Source organism: Siphateles boraxobius, unplaced genomic scaffold (genome assembly GCF_051911475.1).
Source record: "Siphateles boraxobius isolate OS27281-9 unplaced genomic scaffold, OSU_SipBor_1 66, whole genome shotgun sequence".
NCBI classification, from domain to species: Eukaryota; Metazoa; Chordata; class Actinopteri; order Cypriniformes; family Leuciscidae; genus Siphateles; species Siphateles boraxobius.
The window spans coordinates 30901167-30919081 of NW_027509193.1; the positions used below are offsets into that span (position 1 = coordinate 30901167).

Sequence of the window (17915 nt, forward strand, 5' to 3'; positions counted from 1 at the left end):
AGCTATATTCAGTTTTCTGTTTCATATTAAAGAAGGTTTTGGCTTCCCACACAGGTACCAACTGTGAAATTAACTTTGACGACTGTGCTAGCAACCCATGTGACTACGGAATCTGCAAAGATGGCATAAACCGCTATGAATGTGTCTGCAAACCTGGCTTTACCGGTGAGACAGGGAGAGATCTTCCCCCACTTTTCTTATACATTTTAAACGCCCCCTTGAATTTGTAAATTAAGAGAGATACAGAAGAGAAACCTCGGTTAAACTTTATTCTGCGCTGTCCTTGTTGCTGTGTAATTATACAGTTAAGTACCAAGTAATATTAACGAACAACATGCTGACTACACGGTTAGGATTAGTTGCTTGTAATTATGTATAATTTACAGATGTTACTATAGTAAGTACATGTAAAATATGCAACAAGGACACTGTAAAATAAAGTGTTTCTGAAACCTCATTATAAACTTCCATCCCTTTCAGGATCTCAATGTAAAGACGAGATTGATGAGTGCCAGTCGAACCCTTGTCGCAATGGAGGGACCTGCGTAGATGATGAGAACGGCTTCCACTGCCAGTGCCCTGAAGGTTTCCACGACCCATTCTGCTATTCACAAGTGGATGAGTGTGCCAGCAGCCCATGTTTGCACGGGACCTGCAGGGATGACCCTAATGGGTACAGCTCCATTACAAACTTTAAAACCAGCAGGAAGTAAATAAATGGGGACTTGTTTTGACTGTGACTCTTGTTTGTATTGCTCCTGTAGCTATCGGTGTGACTGTGAGCCTGGATGGGTGGGTAAGAACTGTGACCTAGACCGAAACGATTGTTTACCCAGCCCCTGCCAGAATGCAGGCACCTGTTTCGACCAGCTCAATGGTTTCACCTGCAAGTGTCGGCAGGGCTTTAGAGGTGAGATATATGTTACATTAGCTCAGTATGTCTATTACAATAATAACAACAAAAAGAGATTTTATTACACATTGTTGTACCGGGAAGAACAGGCTGTTCTCTCATATTTTATTTTCAAACTCTACTACTGAAAAGGGTGTAATGTTTCCCTAATAAGGGGATTCCCGTTCTTAAGAATTGCACTGCTTTTGCCAATAGCTACATTCTGACAGCTGTCTTTCACTCCCATCCTCAGGTAACTTATGTCAGGTGAACATCAACGAGTGTGCCTCCAGCCCGTGTCTAAATCAAGGCACCTGTGTGGATGGAGTCGCCAGTTTCACCTGTCTCTGTGAGCCACCTTATAGTGGTCCCACCTGTGCAGAATTGCTTACACCTTGCTCTCCCAACCCTTGTGCCAACCATGCTTCCTGTGTGAACACACCTGACTACCTGGGCTACCAGTGTAACTGCCAACCTGGATGGCAGGGTAAGTTTCTAAACGCATTCTGATTCAAGTCTATAAGAATTGAGTTTCCTGAAGCATGTCTTAACTCTGGGTGTCCTTCAAACCACAGGTCAGTTATGTAACAATGACATAAATGAATGCACCTCTAACCCATGTAAGAACCACGGGACCTGTACAAATACTTTGGGTGGCTACGTGTGCTCCTGCCATGCTGGCTACACTGGTCCCAACTGTGAAACTGATATCAATGACTGTTCACCAAGTGAGTCAAATGGAACATAAACCAGGTTTTTATTGCAGATCTTGCAAATAAAGCAGTCAATGGCGTTGACTGCTTTATTTTGCGTGATCTAATGGTGTTCTCAAAATTTTGTCAGACCCCTGTCTGAATGGAGGATCCTGTACAGATGGAGTGAACTCATACCGTTGCAGCTGTATGCCAGGCTTCACCGGGCCACGCTGTGCTGCCGAGGTGAATGAGTGTCAGAGCGGTCCCTGCAAGAACGGAGGCACTTGCACCGACTACGTCAACAGCTACACATGTACCTGCAAACCAGGTTTCACAGGCTTTTTCTGTGAGACCAACATAGCAGACTGCACTAAAAGGTGAGACCATGAAGACGCTCATAGCTTATAAAAGAAACGCTGTAGCCAGTAGTAGTTTATAAACAAATCATCTCCCCTTTTGTTTTAGCTCCTGTTTTAATGGAGGAACCTGCACTGATGGGATCAACGGCTTCAAATGCACTTGCCGCTCAGGATTCACTGGAGATTACTGCCAGTACGAGGTGAACAAGTGTAACTCTCAACCCTGCCTTAATGGAGGAGTTTGTCAAGATGCCCTGGAGTCATATCGCTGCTCATGTCCTAAAGGTTACACTGGCTCCCGTTGCCAGGTATTAGTCCATCATTATGCTATAACTCAATATGCTTACAAATTTTTTATATTACATAAAATAATAAAAATTAGAATAAAACAAATAATAAATAAATAAATAGATAGAATGGAACCAATGAAAATAAATTACATATTAAAATTAATTTTTTTATCTCTCTTTTAGTATCGAGTTGATTGGTGCAGGACTTCTAACCCATGCAAGAATAGTGGTCGCTGCAGACAGAAAGATGCCTCCTTCACATGTGACTGTTTGGGTGGCTGGTCAGGTCGTTATTGTGACATCCCAGGAGTGTCCTGTGAAATTGCAGCCAGACAGAGAGGTATATAGATTTTTTTTTTTTTATGGATTCAATTTCACTATGATCTTCTCCTTGTTAACGGTCCACACAATCTCTCTTGCACAGGTCTCCAGACAGATGAGCTTTGCCACTATGGTGGACACTGTGTCAATACTGGCAACACGCACTACTGTAAATGTCCCGCAGACTACACAGGCAGTTACTGTGAGTCCCAGTTTGACCACTGTGAGGACAAACCTTGCCTCAATGGTGCCACCTGCAGGAGCTACATGGGAGGATTCACCTGTGATGTAAGTCATCTTACCACTTGTACAAAATAGCATATACTATCATTCATACTAGTACAAGGCCTAATTAACTACAGAATATGAAGAACTGAAGATATTTCAGAACAGATGTTGAAGTGACCTGTTTTTACTCCAGTGTATGCCTGGTTATGAGGGGAGCAATTGCGAGAGAGAGGTCAATGAGTGTCAGTCTCATCCATGTCAAAATGGAGGAACCTGCATTAACCTGGTGGGACATTACATCTGCTCCTGCCCTCCAGGAACACTAGGTAAGTTCAAAATTCTAAAACTATGGTGAAAAATATACCTGAATCAACGAGAGTCTTTTAGCCTTAAGTGCGAAAATCAAAATATAAACTAGCATTAAAATTTTGGGGTCGGTAAGATTTTTTAATGTTTTTGAAAGAAGTCTCTGCATGTATTTGATCAAAAATACAGTAAATCAGTATATTGTTATTACATGTAAAATAACTGTTTTAATAACTGTTCTGTTTTAATATTTTAGAGTCTAATTTATTCCTGTGATCTAAGCTGAATTTTCAGCATCATTACTCCAGTCTTCAGTGTCACATGATCCTTAAGAATTAATTAAAATATTTAGATTTTCTCATCAAGTAATCATTATCAATGTTGTAAGCCGTAAAAAAAAAATTCTTTTCTCTTTTCTTTTTTTAAAAGAAAAAATCTTGCTGTCCGCAAACTTTTAAATGGAAGTGTACATAGGTTACATATAGGTTGGAATATTGTCACTCTAATGTTTTCATTTTGACATTTTCTTAGGGGTCCTCTGTGAGATAAATGAGGATGACTGCGCAATTCCCTTATGGCCCCGAGGGATACCCAAGTGTCAAAATAACGGCACATGTGTGGACACGGTTGGAGGGTACAGATGTAACTGCCCTCCAGGCTTCACTGGAGAACGCTGTGAGGGAGACATCAACGAGTGCCTTTCCAATCCCTGCAACCCCTCCAACAGCTTGGACTGCATACAGTTGCCCAATGATTACCAGTGTGTGTGCAAGCCAGGCTTCACAGGTGAGAGATCTCTTAACACTAAAAAAAATGTGTTTGTGAGGTTAGGGCTGGGTATCGTTACAAAATTTTCGATACCGATACGATGCCGATACCTTAACCCCCTGTGGTCTATCGCGCCGGCGCCATAGTCTCGCCTTTTTTCTTATCAGTGCAAAAGAGACTCAAAATACTCTGTTGATTTTGATCTTACATATAAGTGTTATGAATCATTCGATCCTGTTAAGTGTCTATTATTTTTGTGTATACTCACAATAAAAACAAAGTGTTGTGCTTTTTGTCAAATAAAGAAAAATAAACACGATGCGAGTTTTGCCTTCTCTCTGTCAGGGAAGTCCACTCTGAAAACGCGTCCAAATATTAACTGTAACTCCACGAATACTTGTCATACAGACACGAGAGATTTTTCTTTATGAAGCTTTAACTCTCTTCTTTTAAATGAAGTCATTTATATAAAAAACAAATATTCTCAGTTTATGTAATCTGTATGAAAAGAGAGAGATTGCAGTCTTTTTCTTTTCAGCTCATTATACCTGATTACGTGTTAATGTGCCACGCCCACGGAGAGCGCGCGCTATTCAAACGCAAATGATCTAAGACAAGCCATGCAAACATCCCAACACCCACTAGCTGGATTATAAAACAGATCAAGTTTAATAAAAATCTTTTACTTTACCTCGTCTTGCTGCGCTGTGAGGAATAATACTGTCTAATAATCCTGAAAAATATGCCAGAAGTGCTGGTAGTTTCATTTCGAGGAGCACAGATCCAGCTGATGTGAAGTTATTTATTCTTAAGTGCTTTGTTCTAATCACGATATTGAATAGTGTCTGTAAACCGCAAAAAGACTGTTTAAATATGAATTGCGTGTCTGTGTGGAAATGATGAATGAACGACACAGGCGCGCGCGCTGTTGTTTACTACAGGTATAGAGCACGTGTCTGTGCCATTCATTCACTCTCGCACCTACATTAGTAAACATTTTATTTTTACATGAACACATCCAAACTATATTGCTATGGCCTACTGAGATGAGTAATAATAGACTGAAATATGTTGAAATAAAATGTCTGTATGAGCAACAAACTGCAAATTAACATGTAGGTATATGCTAATATCATAAACACGATATGTTACAGACTAAATAATACTAATGTTTAGACAAGATTTTGTTGATTAGTTTTGGATAGATTATAAAGTTTTTAGGCTACTGTAAAAAAAGACTACTGCCACATTAAATAAGCTTTTGTTCGCCAATTTTTGCTGATATGTTAAATATATAGTATGGAATGTTTTGTCAAAAATAAAGTAGGTGTATTGAATTTAGGGCTGCAACAACTAATCGATAAAATCGATTATAATCGATTATGAAAATCGTTGTCAACGAATGTCATTATCGATTAGTTGGTCTGCTTACGTCACGGGGAGCGTTTACTGGTACGCACACACACGCAAGGTCTCTCTCCCTCAGGCGCTCTGCCGAGCGCGCGCGCTACACGGTTTGGAGCAGTCTCTTCTGTCTCGCATGCGCGGGAGTTTGAACTAATTCGCGGGCATCAGGGAGCCGCAATCATAGGGCCGCAATCAATATGCGGGAGACTCCCGGGACTTCCGGGATGTCTGTATTTTGTCTCGAGCATCAGGTTGTGCAATCAGTTCGCTCGCAACGTAAGTGATGGATTAAAATAGCGCTACCGCAGAAATAGGTTAAACTAAAACAGTGTTTACAAAGTGAAGCATTAAATACAAAGGCAGTTAATAACAGCAGCAGTAAAATATTGTTTTTTAGTCACTGTACTCAGTGGTTTTCAGCGAATGCTTGTGCACTAATGCATAATTTCTCCTGTCCTTTACTCAAGCCTGTTAGCTTGCTGGGTAACGTTACCTCCATTCCGTTCTCTTTTTATAGCATTTGTCTACTAAGTTTTAATTGTTTTTCAAACGCGATCTACTGCGGCTATACATTCACACAATTGTTTTCAGTCTTTCTATATTTATTTAATCAATTTATCCTTATATTATTCTTTTATATATTATATATAATATATATTATATTCTTTATCCTTATATTCCTTATATATAATTAATTTTAAATAAGAATTAAATGAATTTTATATATTTTAGATGTTTTTAGTTTGTTTTTAGTTCAGATATTCACATGTAAATTTGTTTTAATAAAAATTGTGTTAAAAGATAATATGTTGGATATCATTTTTTTTAACAATAATCATGTTTGTCAACTTGCCATCAGCAATTATCATTAAAAACAATGCAAATATTGATATTAGTAAAACTCAATGTGTGGCTTTTGCTCTTTTTAAAGTACACTTTTACACATAAATACCCTGATTTACGGTTTTATTTAGTTATAATAAAAAAAAAATCTAATTTAATTTCTATCCGATTAATCGATTAATCGAAAAAATAATCGTCCGATTAATCGATTATCAAAATAATCGTTAGTTGCAGCCCTAATCAACTAAGATGTTATAATAGTGTTTGTTCCAATATTCAAACTAATGAATCCTTACCTTTGAAATGCGTATGCTAAAATGTATACTTTTTACAAAGAAAGAATACACTTGAAATATTGTTAAAATTGTAATTGTTGTTGTAATTGTAACCTATTTGTAATTGGTTACAATTTCTAATTGTAAAATATATATATATATATATATATATAATTTCTTTTGTGTCCTCGCATTCTTTGGTACCCAGTGACACACCTGTGTGAAGTGAAAGGCTCATTATGCAGCTCATTAAGGGGCACATTATGCAGGTTTTTGTTTACTCAGGTGTGAACACGCCTCCACGCATATTGCCTTTCCAAACAAAAAGTGTCTTATAAAAATTAAATCAATGTATTGTTTTGTGTAAATGATTAGGCAGGATGATTTTCAGATCATTTTGAAGAAAAAACCCTAGGCGACAACATCCATTAGCCAAAAGTATTGTGGACACATATTTAGTATGTGTTTTGTGGCCTTATTTCAGAAACTTTAAGTTTTAGTTTTTTCAATAACCATGCATAAACAATATTCTCTCAAAAATACAAACATGTTTACATGTTGCTCACATATTATGGTAGCCCTGTTTGTGCTAAACAGAGTGTAATTACACCTTTGCCATTAATATGTTAATAAGCAACTGAAAAAAGCACAAATGTCAGGGCATGTCAAAACATCTCAAGGACCCCAGAAACACCATAGACCCCAGAGGGTTAAAGGGATAGTTCACCCAAAACTGAAAATTCTGTCAGTATTTACTCATCCTCATGTTGTTCCAACCCTGTAAGACCTCCGTTCACCTTCGGAACACAAATGAAGATATTTTTGATTAAATCTGAGAGCTGGTTCACTCCTCCATAGGCTTCCTAAGGGATTGAAGCTTGCCAGCCCCGAAAAGTGACTACAGTGACTCAATCTTAAGTTTATGAAACGACGAGAATACTTTTTGTGCGCAAAAAATAAATAAATAACGACTTTATTTCAACTATTCGTTTCCTTCTCTGTGGGCCTCGAGTGATATAGCGCAGTTCTTCTGTTGTTGTACGTCACATGCATCACACACATGACCAGCGTCGGCCAATAGTGAGCCTACGTTTGATGTAGCTCTACGCAATCACACTACGCTAACTGACTAGAGGCCCACAGAGAAGGAAATGAATAGTTGAAATAAAGTCGTTATTTTTGTTTGTTTTTGCACACAAAATGTATTCTCGTCGCTTGATAAACTTAAGATTCAGCCACTGTAGTCACTTGGAGTATTTTAACGATGTCTTTAATAACTGTTCGGGGCTGGCAAGTTTCAATCCCTTAGAAGCCTATGGAGGATTGAACCAGCTCTCAGATTTAATCAAAAATATCTTAATTTGTGTTCCGAAGATGAACGAAGGTCTTACGAGGTTGGAACAACATGAGGATGAGTAAATACTGACAGAATTTTCATTTTTGGGTGAACTATCCCTTTAACTTCGATAACGGTTCCCGAACGATACTTTTTTCGATACCAATTTTATGAAACCAGTTTTAACAATATAACATTACCTAAAAAAAAACTTAAATTTTTTCAGTTTGTTGACCTTTTTACATTCATATTTTGAGTCTGTAAAAGAGCACCAATGCTAAAGTTTTCTATGTTTCCTAATCATTTAACAACATGTATTCTTTACTTCAGTGAGCTCATTGTTTCTGCCTTAACTTAATGCATTGTTTAACAATGAAACTGAATGAAAATTAATTGAAATGCATTACACACAGTCACCCCTGATAACAGATCACTCTAAATTGTAATTTAGACACATGCATTTTCTGTAAAGCTTCTTTGAAACGATATATATTGTGAAAAATGCTATACAAATAAATGTGAATTTAATTAAATATAGGCTACTGGGGGGCGGGATATATGCCTCGCGCTCAGCACACATGAAGCTTGCCGCAAAGCACTGGCAAAAGTAGCCTAATGATTATGGATGTGTCAGGAAACAATAGCAAGAAGATATTTTAATTGTTTATTAATGAAAAAGTGTTTACTAAGTGTGTTGGCTGCAAAGAAGATTATTGCGATGCTGACTCGTCATTCCTGCAGTAGTGAACGCGCGCTCGCCTATATGGATTAGGTAATCAAACTATTTATTTCTAATTGTTTCGTTTAAAAGTAGACATATTTTGATCGTATATAGGACTATTTCTCATGTCAGTGAGCCAAGTATCCTATACGCTGAGTTTCGGTTTATTTGTGACGCGCTCCAGTTCTTGCTGTCGAAGACGGATAAACTTTCTACTCTCAAGTGTATTCTGTGCGCTTTTAAGTGCCTTATCAGATTTACCGTGTTGCCGGTCTTGGCAGCAATTATCTTGTTGAAAATATTGCATCACGTGCTTCTGGCATAGGTAGGTACACTTTTGGTCATTTCCACATAATTTCTATCTATCTGGGTTGGGATGGTTACACACACACACTACAGCCTCACGTGCGCATTCCAAGTCTCTGGGCAGCCGCGTAAAGTAGTGTTTTTCCGCCACAGCCAATCATGCTGCATGCTTATTGTTTCACTGACGTTGACGAGTTTAACCACTTAGGTACCGAAACTTGTTACCGAAAAACAAGACATGTTTCGATACTCGGTAGTATCGAGGCCATTCGGTCGGTACCTAAAAAGTACCGAACTTGGTACCCAGCCCTATGTGAGGAACATATGTAAGATTGTGTCTAAATACTAACTTAATTTTGTCTTCAGGACGAGGGTGTCAGAATAGATTCAGTATATGCGAGTCTCAGCCCTGTATGAACGGAGGAGTGTGCTCTTTGTCCGGCAGCTCACCGCTGGAATACACTTGCACCTGTCAGCTTGTGAGTATTCAGGCCTTATATGACATAATGCATCAACTATAGCATTATGATCTTGTGTTTTCATCTTAACTGTACTGTATTAAAATTCAAAAGCAACTACTTTACTCCTCATTGTCTCTTTCTCAGGGGTATACAGGTGCTAACTGTGAGAGGAGCATGAACTGCAAAGAGCTGCCTTGCAACAACGGTGGCAGCTGTACTCTTACCTCACGAGGTGCACGTTGCACCTGTATTCAGGGATTTGGCGGGCGACTGTGTCAGCACCGCAGCAGTGAGGGCTGCTCCTCCAAGCCCTGCCGCAATGGAGGCTTGTGTACAGAGGAAATCAGCTTCCCTTTTTTCCACTGCCAGTGCATCAATGGCTGGTCAGGCAAACGATGCGAACAGGAAGCCAGGCTTCTGGCACCACTTACTCCTCAGTGCCCTATTGCTGATTGTCACGGCAAGGCCAATGACGGTGTGTGTGACAAAGAATGTAATTCGTTCACCTGCCACTGGGATGGAGGTGACTGCTCTCTTGCTGCGAAACCTTGGGCACGCTGCACAGACCCTCGCTGCTGGCGGCTCTTCAACAACAGCCAGTGTGATGAGTTCTGCAACAATGCAGAGTGCCTGTACGATAACTTTGATTGCAAGAACAAAGAGAAAGTCTGCAAGTAAGTCCTGTACGATTTTTATCATGAATCATAGGACCGTTTATTATGGTCTTTCCCTAATATGGTCTCTCTTCATTCAGCCCCATCTATGAGACATACTGTACCGACCATTACGCAGATGGGCTCTGTGATCAAGGCTGCAATACTGAAGAGTGTGGCTGGGATGGACTGGATTGTGCAGGGAAGATTCCAGAAGATCTTGCGGAAGATGTGCTGGTTATTGTAGTCCTGCTGCCTCCAGAGGAGCTTCTAAGGACACAAACTGCTTTCCTACAGAAACTAAGTGCAATCCTCCACACCACATTGCGTTTCCGCCTTGATCAGAATGGAGAATACATGATCCGACCCTATAAAGGCCGTGAGACACGCATTAAACGAGAGCTTCATCCTCAGCAGGAGGTCATTGGGTAAGTGGGGGTTACTAAAGTAAACGGTGCAATTTAATTTATCTTTGTACGGCGAAATTCTACAGGCTAATAGCAGTCACCGCAATAGGACCCCAATGAGATCATGAATTTTGAATTCAAGATTTTTTTTTAACATTGAAGTTTTTTGCTGTATTGACCAGTAATAAAGCTGATTATTTTGGAACGGACCTTTGAGTAAGTGGTGCTTCATGCATCGCTCAAATATTGACAATGGACCTTCTTTGCCTGCAAAATTTTGCCAACGTTTTGCTAATGTGAGTGTACCTTTACAAATACTCTTTGGCTTCTCTGCAGGTCCATAGTATACTTGGAGATAGACAACAGATTATGTTCCCAGGACTCAGATGACTGCTTCCGCAATGCTAACAGCGCTGCTGAATATCTGGGCGCTCTGCAGGCTCGTGAGATGTTGCGTTTCCCATTCCCCCTCAAAGAAGTAAGCAGTAAGTATCCACACTTACACCAAGTTAACTGCCGCCTTATATAGGCTTCATTGGTCCAGCTGGATACCTTTGACAATTTTATGATAATTTACCAATTCTCTTTCAGGTGTAATAATGGAAGATCCTGATAAGATTCCTGAATGGGGTAAGCTACTGCTAGTAGGGGTGGCTTCTCTGTTCTTGTTGGTAATCTTGATGGTGGGCATGTTGATTGCCCGGCGCAAACGTGAGCACAGCACACTCTGGTTCCCTGAGGGCTTCTTCCTCAAGAAGGAAACGAGCAGTAACAAGAACCGCAGAGAGCCTGTGGGCCAAGATTCCCTGGGCATGAAGTAAGTCGCTTATGCAGTATCAAAGCTATTGTCAGTATACTTCATCAAAATATCCCTTTCTTAGGCACTAATTAGCATTTATGACTCTTTGCAGACACATGCCAAAAACAGTGGAAGAGTCTCTATTGGCTGATCACAGTGACCAGTGGATAGACACAGACTGCCCTGAGGCTAAAAGACTTAAGGTGATTGACCATTTATCATTCTTCTTTCGATGTATACGTGTATGCATCAGTGAAACAGTTATATATGTGAATGAACAGCCTTAATAATATCCGCTTTTTTATGAGCAGGTGGAAGAGCCCAGCATTCTGTCAGATGGTGAGGATGCAGTTGACAGCAGACAGTGGACACAGCATCACTTGGCAGCGGCAGATATCCGTATGCCACCTTCCATGGCTCTCACACCTCCGCAGGGAGAGTTTGACAGCGACTGCATGGACGTCAATGTCCGAGGCCCTGGTATGATATGTTTGACTCTCTACTTTCTTAGTCCCCTCCCCCTTCCATTATCAGCAGCCCTGCATATATTAACTTCAGATACAAGAATTACAAATTGATTCGAAACATTACATACTATTATTTCATATAGATGGCTTCACACCCCTGATGCTGGCATCCTTCTGTGGAGGTGGACTGGAGCCCGAAGTGACTGAAGACGATGACTCCGAAGAATCCTCAGCCAACATCATATCCGATCTCATTTACCAAGGAGCATCGCTCGCAGCTCAGACCGACCGCACTGGAGAGACCGCTCTGCACCTCGCTGCACGCTACGCCCGAGCTGACGCAGCTAAAAGACTCTTGGATGCTGGGGCTGATGCAAATGCACAAGATAACACAGGCCGCTCACCTCTGCATGCAGCTGTAGCAGCTGATGCTCAGGGGGTTTTCCAGGTAAAGTCACCTATGAACAAATACATGTTTAAACATGGACTATTGAAACAAAATCAGTGCTAATGTATCCCATATTCTTGACTCTTCAGATTTTGATCAGGAACCGCGCCACAGACCTAGACTCGCGCATGTATGATGGGTCCACTGCTCTGATCCTTGCAGCCCGTCTGGCAGTAGAGGGCATGGTGGAAGAGTTGATCACCTGCCATGCTGATGTCAATGCTGTTGATGAAATAGGTAAGCACAAAAGAAAAAGAAATATATTATGCTTCAGAATTGAAGTTTCACTGTTTCTGATGGTTGCATATTATGTTTTTTTCTCTCCACAGGAAAGTCAGCTTTGCACTGGGCAGCAGCAGTCAATAATGTTGAAGCTACAGTTGCCTTGTTGAAGAACGGTGCCAATAAAGATATGCAGGACCTCAAGGTATGCAATTATATACTTTTGAGGGTTTTGAAGGCTTTAACTCAGCCATGTTTTTAATTTTTGAATCTATTTATGATCTTCAGGAGGAGACTCCACTATTCTTGGCTGCCAGGGAAGGAAGCTGTGAGGCAGTGAAGATGTTGTTGGCTCACTTTGCCAACAGGGAGATAACAGATCACATGGACAGGCTCCCTCGAGATATTGCCCAGGAGCGCATGCACCACGACATCGTACAGCTGCTGGATGAATATAACACTGTGAGAAGTCCGCAGGGCCATGCAGGAGCAGGTCACCACCTGTCTGGTAGCCATACGCTCTCACCACTCATGTGCCCTCCCAGCAACTTCCTTCAAGGGCTGAAAAGCACCCCTCAGGGTAAGAAGAACCGTCGCCCAGGGGCGAAAGGCATGGTTGGGCAGCATGCTGCCAGTCTGAAAGATTCAGCCAAAAGCCGCAACAAACGGCTGACGCTAGACATGCAGAGTGCTTTGCTGGAGAGCTCTGTTACGCTTTCCCCCGTCGACTCGCTGGATTCGCCGCGCGGAGGCGCCAACAATGCCGGCTACATCACCAATCCAACCTCACCGGCCGCAATGCCCACTCCTGGCCTTTTCCACTCCTCCATGTCTGTTCCTTCCACTCCCATGGTTCACAGCAGTATCCTGGATGGCACCAGCCCTTTTGCGGTCTCCCTGGCACAGCTGAGCGACCTGGGTGACGGAGGGCTCTCGATGCAGGGGCGTGTGGCCATGCAAGGAGGCAGCATCAACCAAGGCCCCCACAACTATGTGCTGAATGCCGGTCAGATGAGCCTCAACATGGGCATGGTAAGTCCAGTAAGCGTCCCGTTTGACTGGCACAGCCGCATGACTCCATCTTCTCAGTGCAGTCAGCCCATTGTCAACATGGTGCATCCAGCAAGTAGTCAAGCAAGCATGCACCCTCAGACACCAACCCTACAGCAAACCAGCATGCTCTTGCACCAGCAGCAGGTTTTCCGTAATGCCCAGCAGCCCATACTGCAGCCAACACCCGTCTCCAACACGCCCTCTATTAGCCCGGTCAAACTGACGCCCATTGCAGAGCAGCAACCGCAGCAACTTCACAGCCACTCCCTTACCAACCCCAACCTCACCCGCATGGGCTCCTCCACTCCCCCGACACCACAGCAGGCACAGCCTCCTCCAACTTTCTACCAGTCGCAGCCGCAGGCTCAGCCTCCGCAGGCCACAGCATCCCCTCAGGCCTCGCAAGCACAGGCTATCTCGACTCAGGCGCCCCCGGCACAGGGGAGCGGCAGCACCGCAGGCCCGGAGGATTACCCCACTCCGCCCTCCCAGCACAGCTACACCTCTGCCATGGATGCGACGCCCAAGCATTACTTGCATGTGCCCAGTGAACACCCTTACCTGACCCCTTCTCCAGAGTCTCCAGAGGCCTGGTCTAGCCCTTCCCCTCACTGTGTGTCTGATTGGTCTGACTCCACCCCGAGCCCGGCCGTCACGGCTTCTGCTCAAACCCAGATTTCCCATGTCCAGGAGTCCAATGGGAAGATGCAGGTGTTTGCTTGAACAGCTCAACCTACCTTAAATGTTTGTGACTTTGAGAGAGTAGAGTTGACAAGCGTCACTCTAGGGCTTGTTTTTTTACTTACCTGTCAGCCCATTTCCAAGATTTTAATTGGATTAGGATTGACTGCTTTGCGTCAAGAAGACCGTCTGCTGGTGTCTGCAGAAAGAAAGTTAAAGGGAAATGTGTTGTCTTAAAAAGAAGACAATTTAATGAAGTAAGACGTTCTGTCACAGATGGACTTGTTTTTAATTATAAAAAAAAGTATATGAAGAATACCACGTCTTTCATTTCAAAGACTTGGGGACACTCCTGAAACTAACAAACTTTATAAAAAAATAGATTGAGAGAAAAGTGAAATGTTGAAGGAAATTCCTTTCTTTTTATTTATTGTCTTATGTTTTCCAAACTGCCTTGTGAGTGTTTCTGCCCCCTTTCTGTCTCTGTTGTTTTTAGTGACCCCCATAACAAATGCCTTACTACTTCCAATGTTTTACATGGGACTCGTGAGGAGGTCTCAGGTTCCATGTTGCTACTGTTACAGGAGGAGCAGCTCATGATTGCTTAGCTCGCCTGTTCCGCCCCTGGTTTTATCAACAGCAATTGGTACATTCAGAATTTATAAACCGGGCTTTTGAGTGACATACACATACAATGAGATTAGAAGTTTTCAAATTTTAGTGATATTTATTTAGTCTAGCAGTCAGAAACAGATTGGCACATGAAAACAGAGGTATATAGAGACCAACACAAGTGAAATATTCTGATTTAAAATGATTTTATACATGTTGTAAAAGTATTTGTATGAATGTAGAGGGGCATCTGTGAAGCACTTCAAGGGGGAAATCTTGAGAGAGAGATGGTAAGAAAACCCTGAAATACTAGATCAGCATTTATAGCGACAGTGCATAAAAGCGCCTCCCGAAAACAGGCCAGTGTTTAGAATGTTTTCAGTGTTGTGTTGTATCAGTGGAAATTATTTCCTGAACATAGTTTCTTCAGTGACCTCACCGACTTACAAAGGCCTGAGCTGGCCAATGCTCTACCAGCTCCCTCTCAGAATCCCTGCCAGTCACTGCCTTATAGTCTTGCCTTGTGTAAATTTGTTTTATTTTCCTTTATTCTTTTTATAACCACATGTTTGGAACCAGAGTTAACTGTGGAACATTGATGTATTAAGCTGTGTTATAAGGCTGCTGCTCTGCGTCACTTCTTCGGTGACACTCAACTTCCTTTCCGCGAACATTCCTGATCGGAACCGACCAGCCGGCGCTCGTGGAGCCGCTGACCGCTGCGGAACTGATCTCATCGCGTTTCTTGGTCCCTCACGAGCACTTCATTTCAGTACTGAACAGCTGCAGCTGACATTCGATCACTAGAAAGTCTTCCTTTGGGGCCTTACGAAGCCAAGGCAGTGTGGTTGATTTATTTTAATGTAATTTGAACCCTCAGGTCCAGCATTTCCATGTGGTCTAATCATATTCGAGCTCCTTCTGGTTTGGGTTTTGAGCATGTGTTGTGTGTTGGGTACAGGGCTAACGGGGTTGCTAATGGTCTGCTAGTGCTCTGTCACTCCTCAGGGAGGTGTTTTATAGCATGCAGTGTTGTCTGCATCTTTAGCAGTTCCCACCCCATGAGCCTAGACGATGACATCTGTCGTGTCTGGTCAGAAGGCGTGAGATGGGAAACGCTACCATGTAGTGATGCCCCTGGCTTTCTGCAACATGTTCGTATGTTCATCCCCAATAACATTCCCAACTGCAAGGTCTGCATTTGGCGACACTCACAGGTGTTTTCCAATTTGTCTTGCTATTACCAACAGAAACGTGCCCATTTCACTAAACTATCTTATGTATACATAACATATGGGTTTGACAAATATCTGGCACAAATACTGTGTACAGCTATGAAACTCTTAAATCTTCATGTACCACATTTCAAGACTTGAGGTGGTTTTGGAGCACATTCTGGACCTCTTTGTTCTTCTACATAAGTACTACTAAGCTTGGCTTATCAAGCATAAGTCTTCCTTTTGTTCATAACCTTTCACTTCTCATGATACAGTTCTCCAGATATTTTTGAATTTCCAGTACCTGTAAATATGTTTCACCTTTTTTTAGGTCTACTTGTTTATGAGAAGTCTTACGTTTCTAAAATGATTATGTACTAAAAAAGAACAAAAATTAAATGTACTTTTTTATTAGCATTATTAAGGTGAGGATGTGACTATATTGGTCTTGCGTAACTAGAACAGCTCTAGATATTTTCTATCGTCATTATTAATTTCCTATACTTGTTTAAAAGTAGTTTAAAATCATTGTATATAAACAGCTTTTCACAGTTTCTTTCTACAAAGTTGTAAAATATGTTACTTCTAATAAAGCAGTAGAAACTACATTCCAATAATGTCTTATTCTTTCTCTCACCTCATTCACATTTCCATGCATACTAAATCCAGTTGGTTTTAGATCGCTTAAAAATACACCCATGAGGGTCCAACTTAGAACATGCAGATGTATAGCTACCAATTTCCTTCAGAGCTAAAGAAGTGCATTTAAAAAGTAAAGAAGATAATATAGGCTACAGTCAATCGGTCATTGTTGCAACAAACTCCTCCAAGGGAAAGGATACAAGACTTTTAATAATAACAGTCATTTACTTAGTGATAATCAACTACTTAACTGTACATTGTCCTCCCAATGTGGGAAATTAACTTATTTTTACCACTAGTCATAGTTAGCCTACTTATGAAGTTACTAAACACTTTTGTCAAATATCAACCCAAAACATCTACTTCACGATGCTTATAATGAAAATAGACACACTGGCTGCATCCAAAATCACATACTTCACATAGTAGGCGAAAAACACTATGTGTTAAAAGAAGTATGTCTGAATTCACAGTTTTTAGTAGTAAAGAGTAGCAAAAAGTACCCGGATAACCAACTACTTCCAGCGAGATTCTGAAGTGTGCATTCGATGAACACTTATCCTGTGAGGCCACGGGAGAGGATTTATGAATGGAGGTGAAGCGACTCAACTGATGCTCGTAGTTCACATGATAATGACAACATGGCGAATATAATGTGTCAAGATTACATCCATAGTATATAGAACATACATTTTCGCGGTCGTGGAGTAACTATTTATTCAAAATAAGTATACCTACTCAAGAAAGTATGCGATTTCGGACGCAGACAAAATCTGACATCGACAGTGGTATTCAGTTGTTTGCTTGCACGTGTTCTCCGTTGCTAGTCAACCACATAATCTACTCAATCTACTCAATAATTTAGCCACATAAATAACCTGCATGCAAAGGTGGTGACTCATCCCATGTTTTTTTAATAAAAGAACAAAAGCATTCATTTTTTGTTGGACATTTAAATGTATTGCTACATACAACACTAATTTATACATGTTCCATATGAATTGAATCCCAATAGAGCTCCAGCAGTGCTGCTGTGTTAAATCATTGGGTTTGTTGAACCCAAACATCACAATATATGCCCTCTATACACTGCTAGAAGCCTATTTCAAAACATTTAAATACTTGCAATCTCTTTAACAACATTTATTGATTAACGTTTATCATATTTTATTTCATTAGCTACTTGAAAATATAGGCCCGGTTTCACAGACAGGGCTTAGATTAAGCCAGGATTAAGCCTTAGTTCAATTAGCACATTTAAGTAGCTTTAATAAACGTGCTTTAGAAAAAACATTACTGGTGTGCATCATGCCACTGACATGTTTGAAGATATCTTAGTGCAAGTTGCTTTCAGTTAAAACAGCTCAAACATGCATTTTAGTCTGGGACTAGCTTAAACCTGTCTGTGAAACCAGGAGAGTGACTCTAAAACTGTTATTCACAGCGTTTTCTAACTTAACATTATGATCATTGTTATTACTGTTGTCCTGAGGTTAAAGTTAGAAC

The 17915-nt window shown here is 41.2% G+C and overlaps 1 protein-coding gene across 2 annotated transcripts in view; it reads left to right on the forward strand.

The window, feature by feature from the left end:
• The window catches only part of notch3 (notch receptor 3), a 34708-nt gene extending 18327 nt beyond the window's left edge, over nt 1–16381 (forward strand). The window contains exons 12-33 of one of the 2 annotated variants that reach the window (XM_077213528.1): nt 55–165; nt 481–673; nt 765–910; nt 1146–1379; nt 1468–1620; nt 1736–1964; nt 2053–2254; nt 2420–2576; nt 2661–2845; nt 2979–3111; nt 3623–3877; nt 9114–9226; nt 9353–9882; nt 9963–10289; nt 10605–10776; nt 10886–11085; nt 11180–11270; nt 11379–11547; nt 11678–11982; nt 12072–12219; nt 12312–12409; nt 12493–16381. In XM_077213528.1, coding sequence (XP_077069643.1) covers nt 55–165; nt 481–673; nt 765–910; nt 1146–1379; nt 1468–1620; nt 1736–1964; nt 2053–2254; nt 2420–2576; nt 2661–2845; nt 2979–3111; nt 3623–3877; nt 9114–9226; nt 9353–9882; nt 9963–10289; nt 10605–10776; nt 10886–11085; nt 11180–11270; nt 11379–11547; nt 11678–11982; nt 12072–12219; nt 12312–12409; nt 12493–13980 — 5639 coding nt within the window. In that variant the 3' untranslated portion in view covers nt 13981–16381. Of the gene's footprint in view, nt 1–54; nt 166–480; nt 674–764; nt 911–1145; nt 1380–1467; nt 1621–1735; nt 1965–2052; nt 2255–2419; nt 2577–2660; nt 2846–2978; nt 3112–3622; nt 3878–9113; nt 9227–9352; nt 9883–9962; nt 10290–10604; nt 10777–10859; nt 11086–11179; nt 11271–11378; nt 11548–11677; nt 11983–12071; nt 12220–12311; nt 12410–12492 lie in introns of both variants that reach the window. The other variant, XM_077213527.1, reaches the window with a different exon arrangement.
• Nucleotides 16382–17915: the final 1534 nt, after the last annotated feature.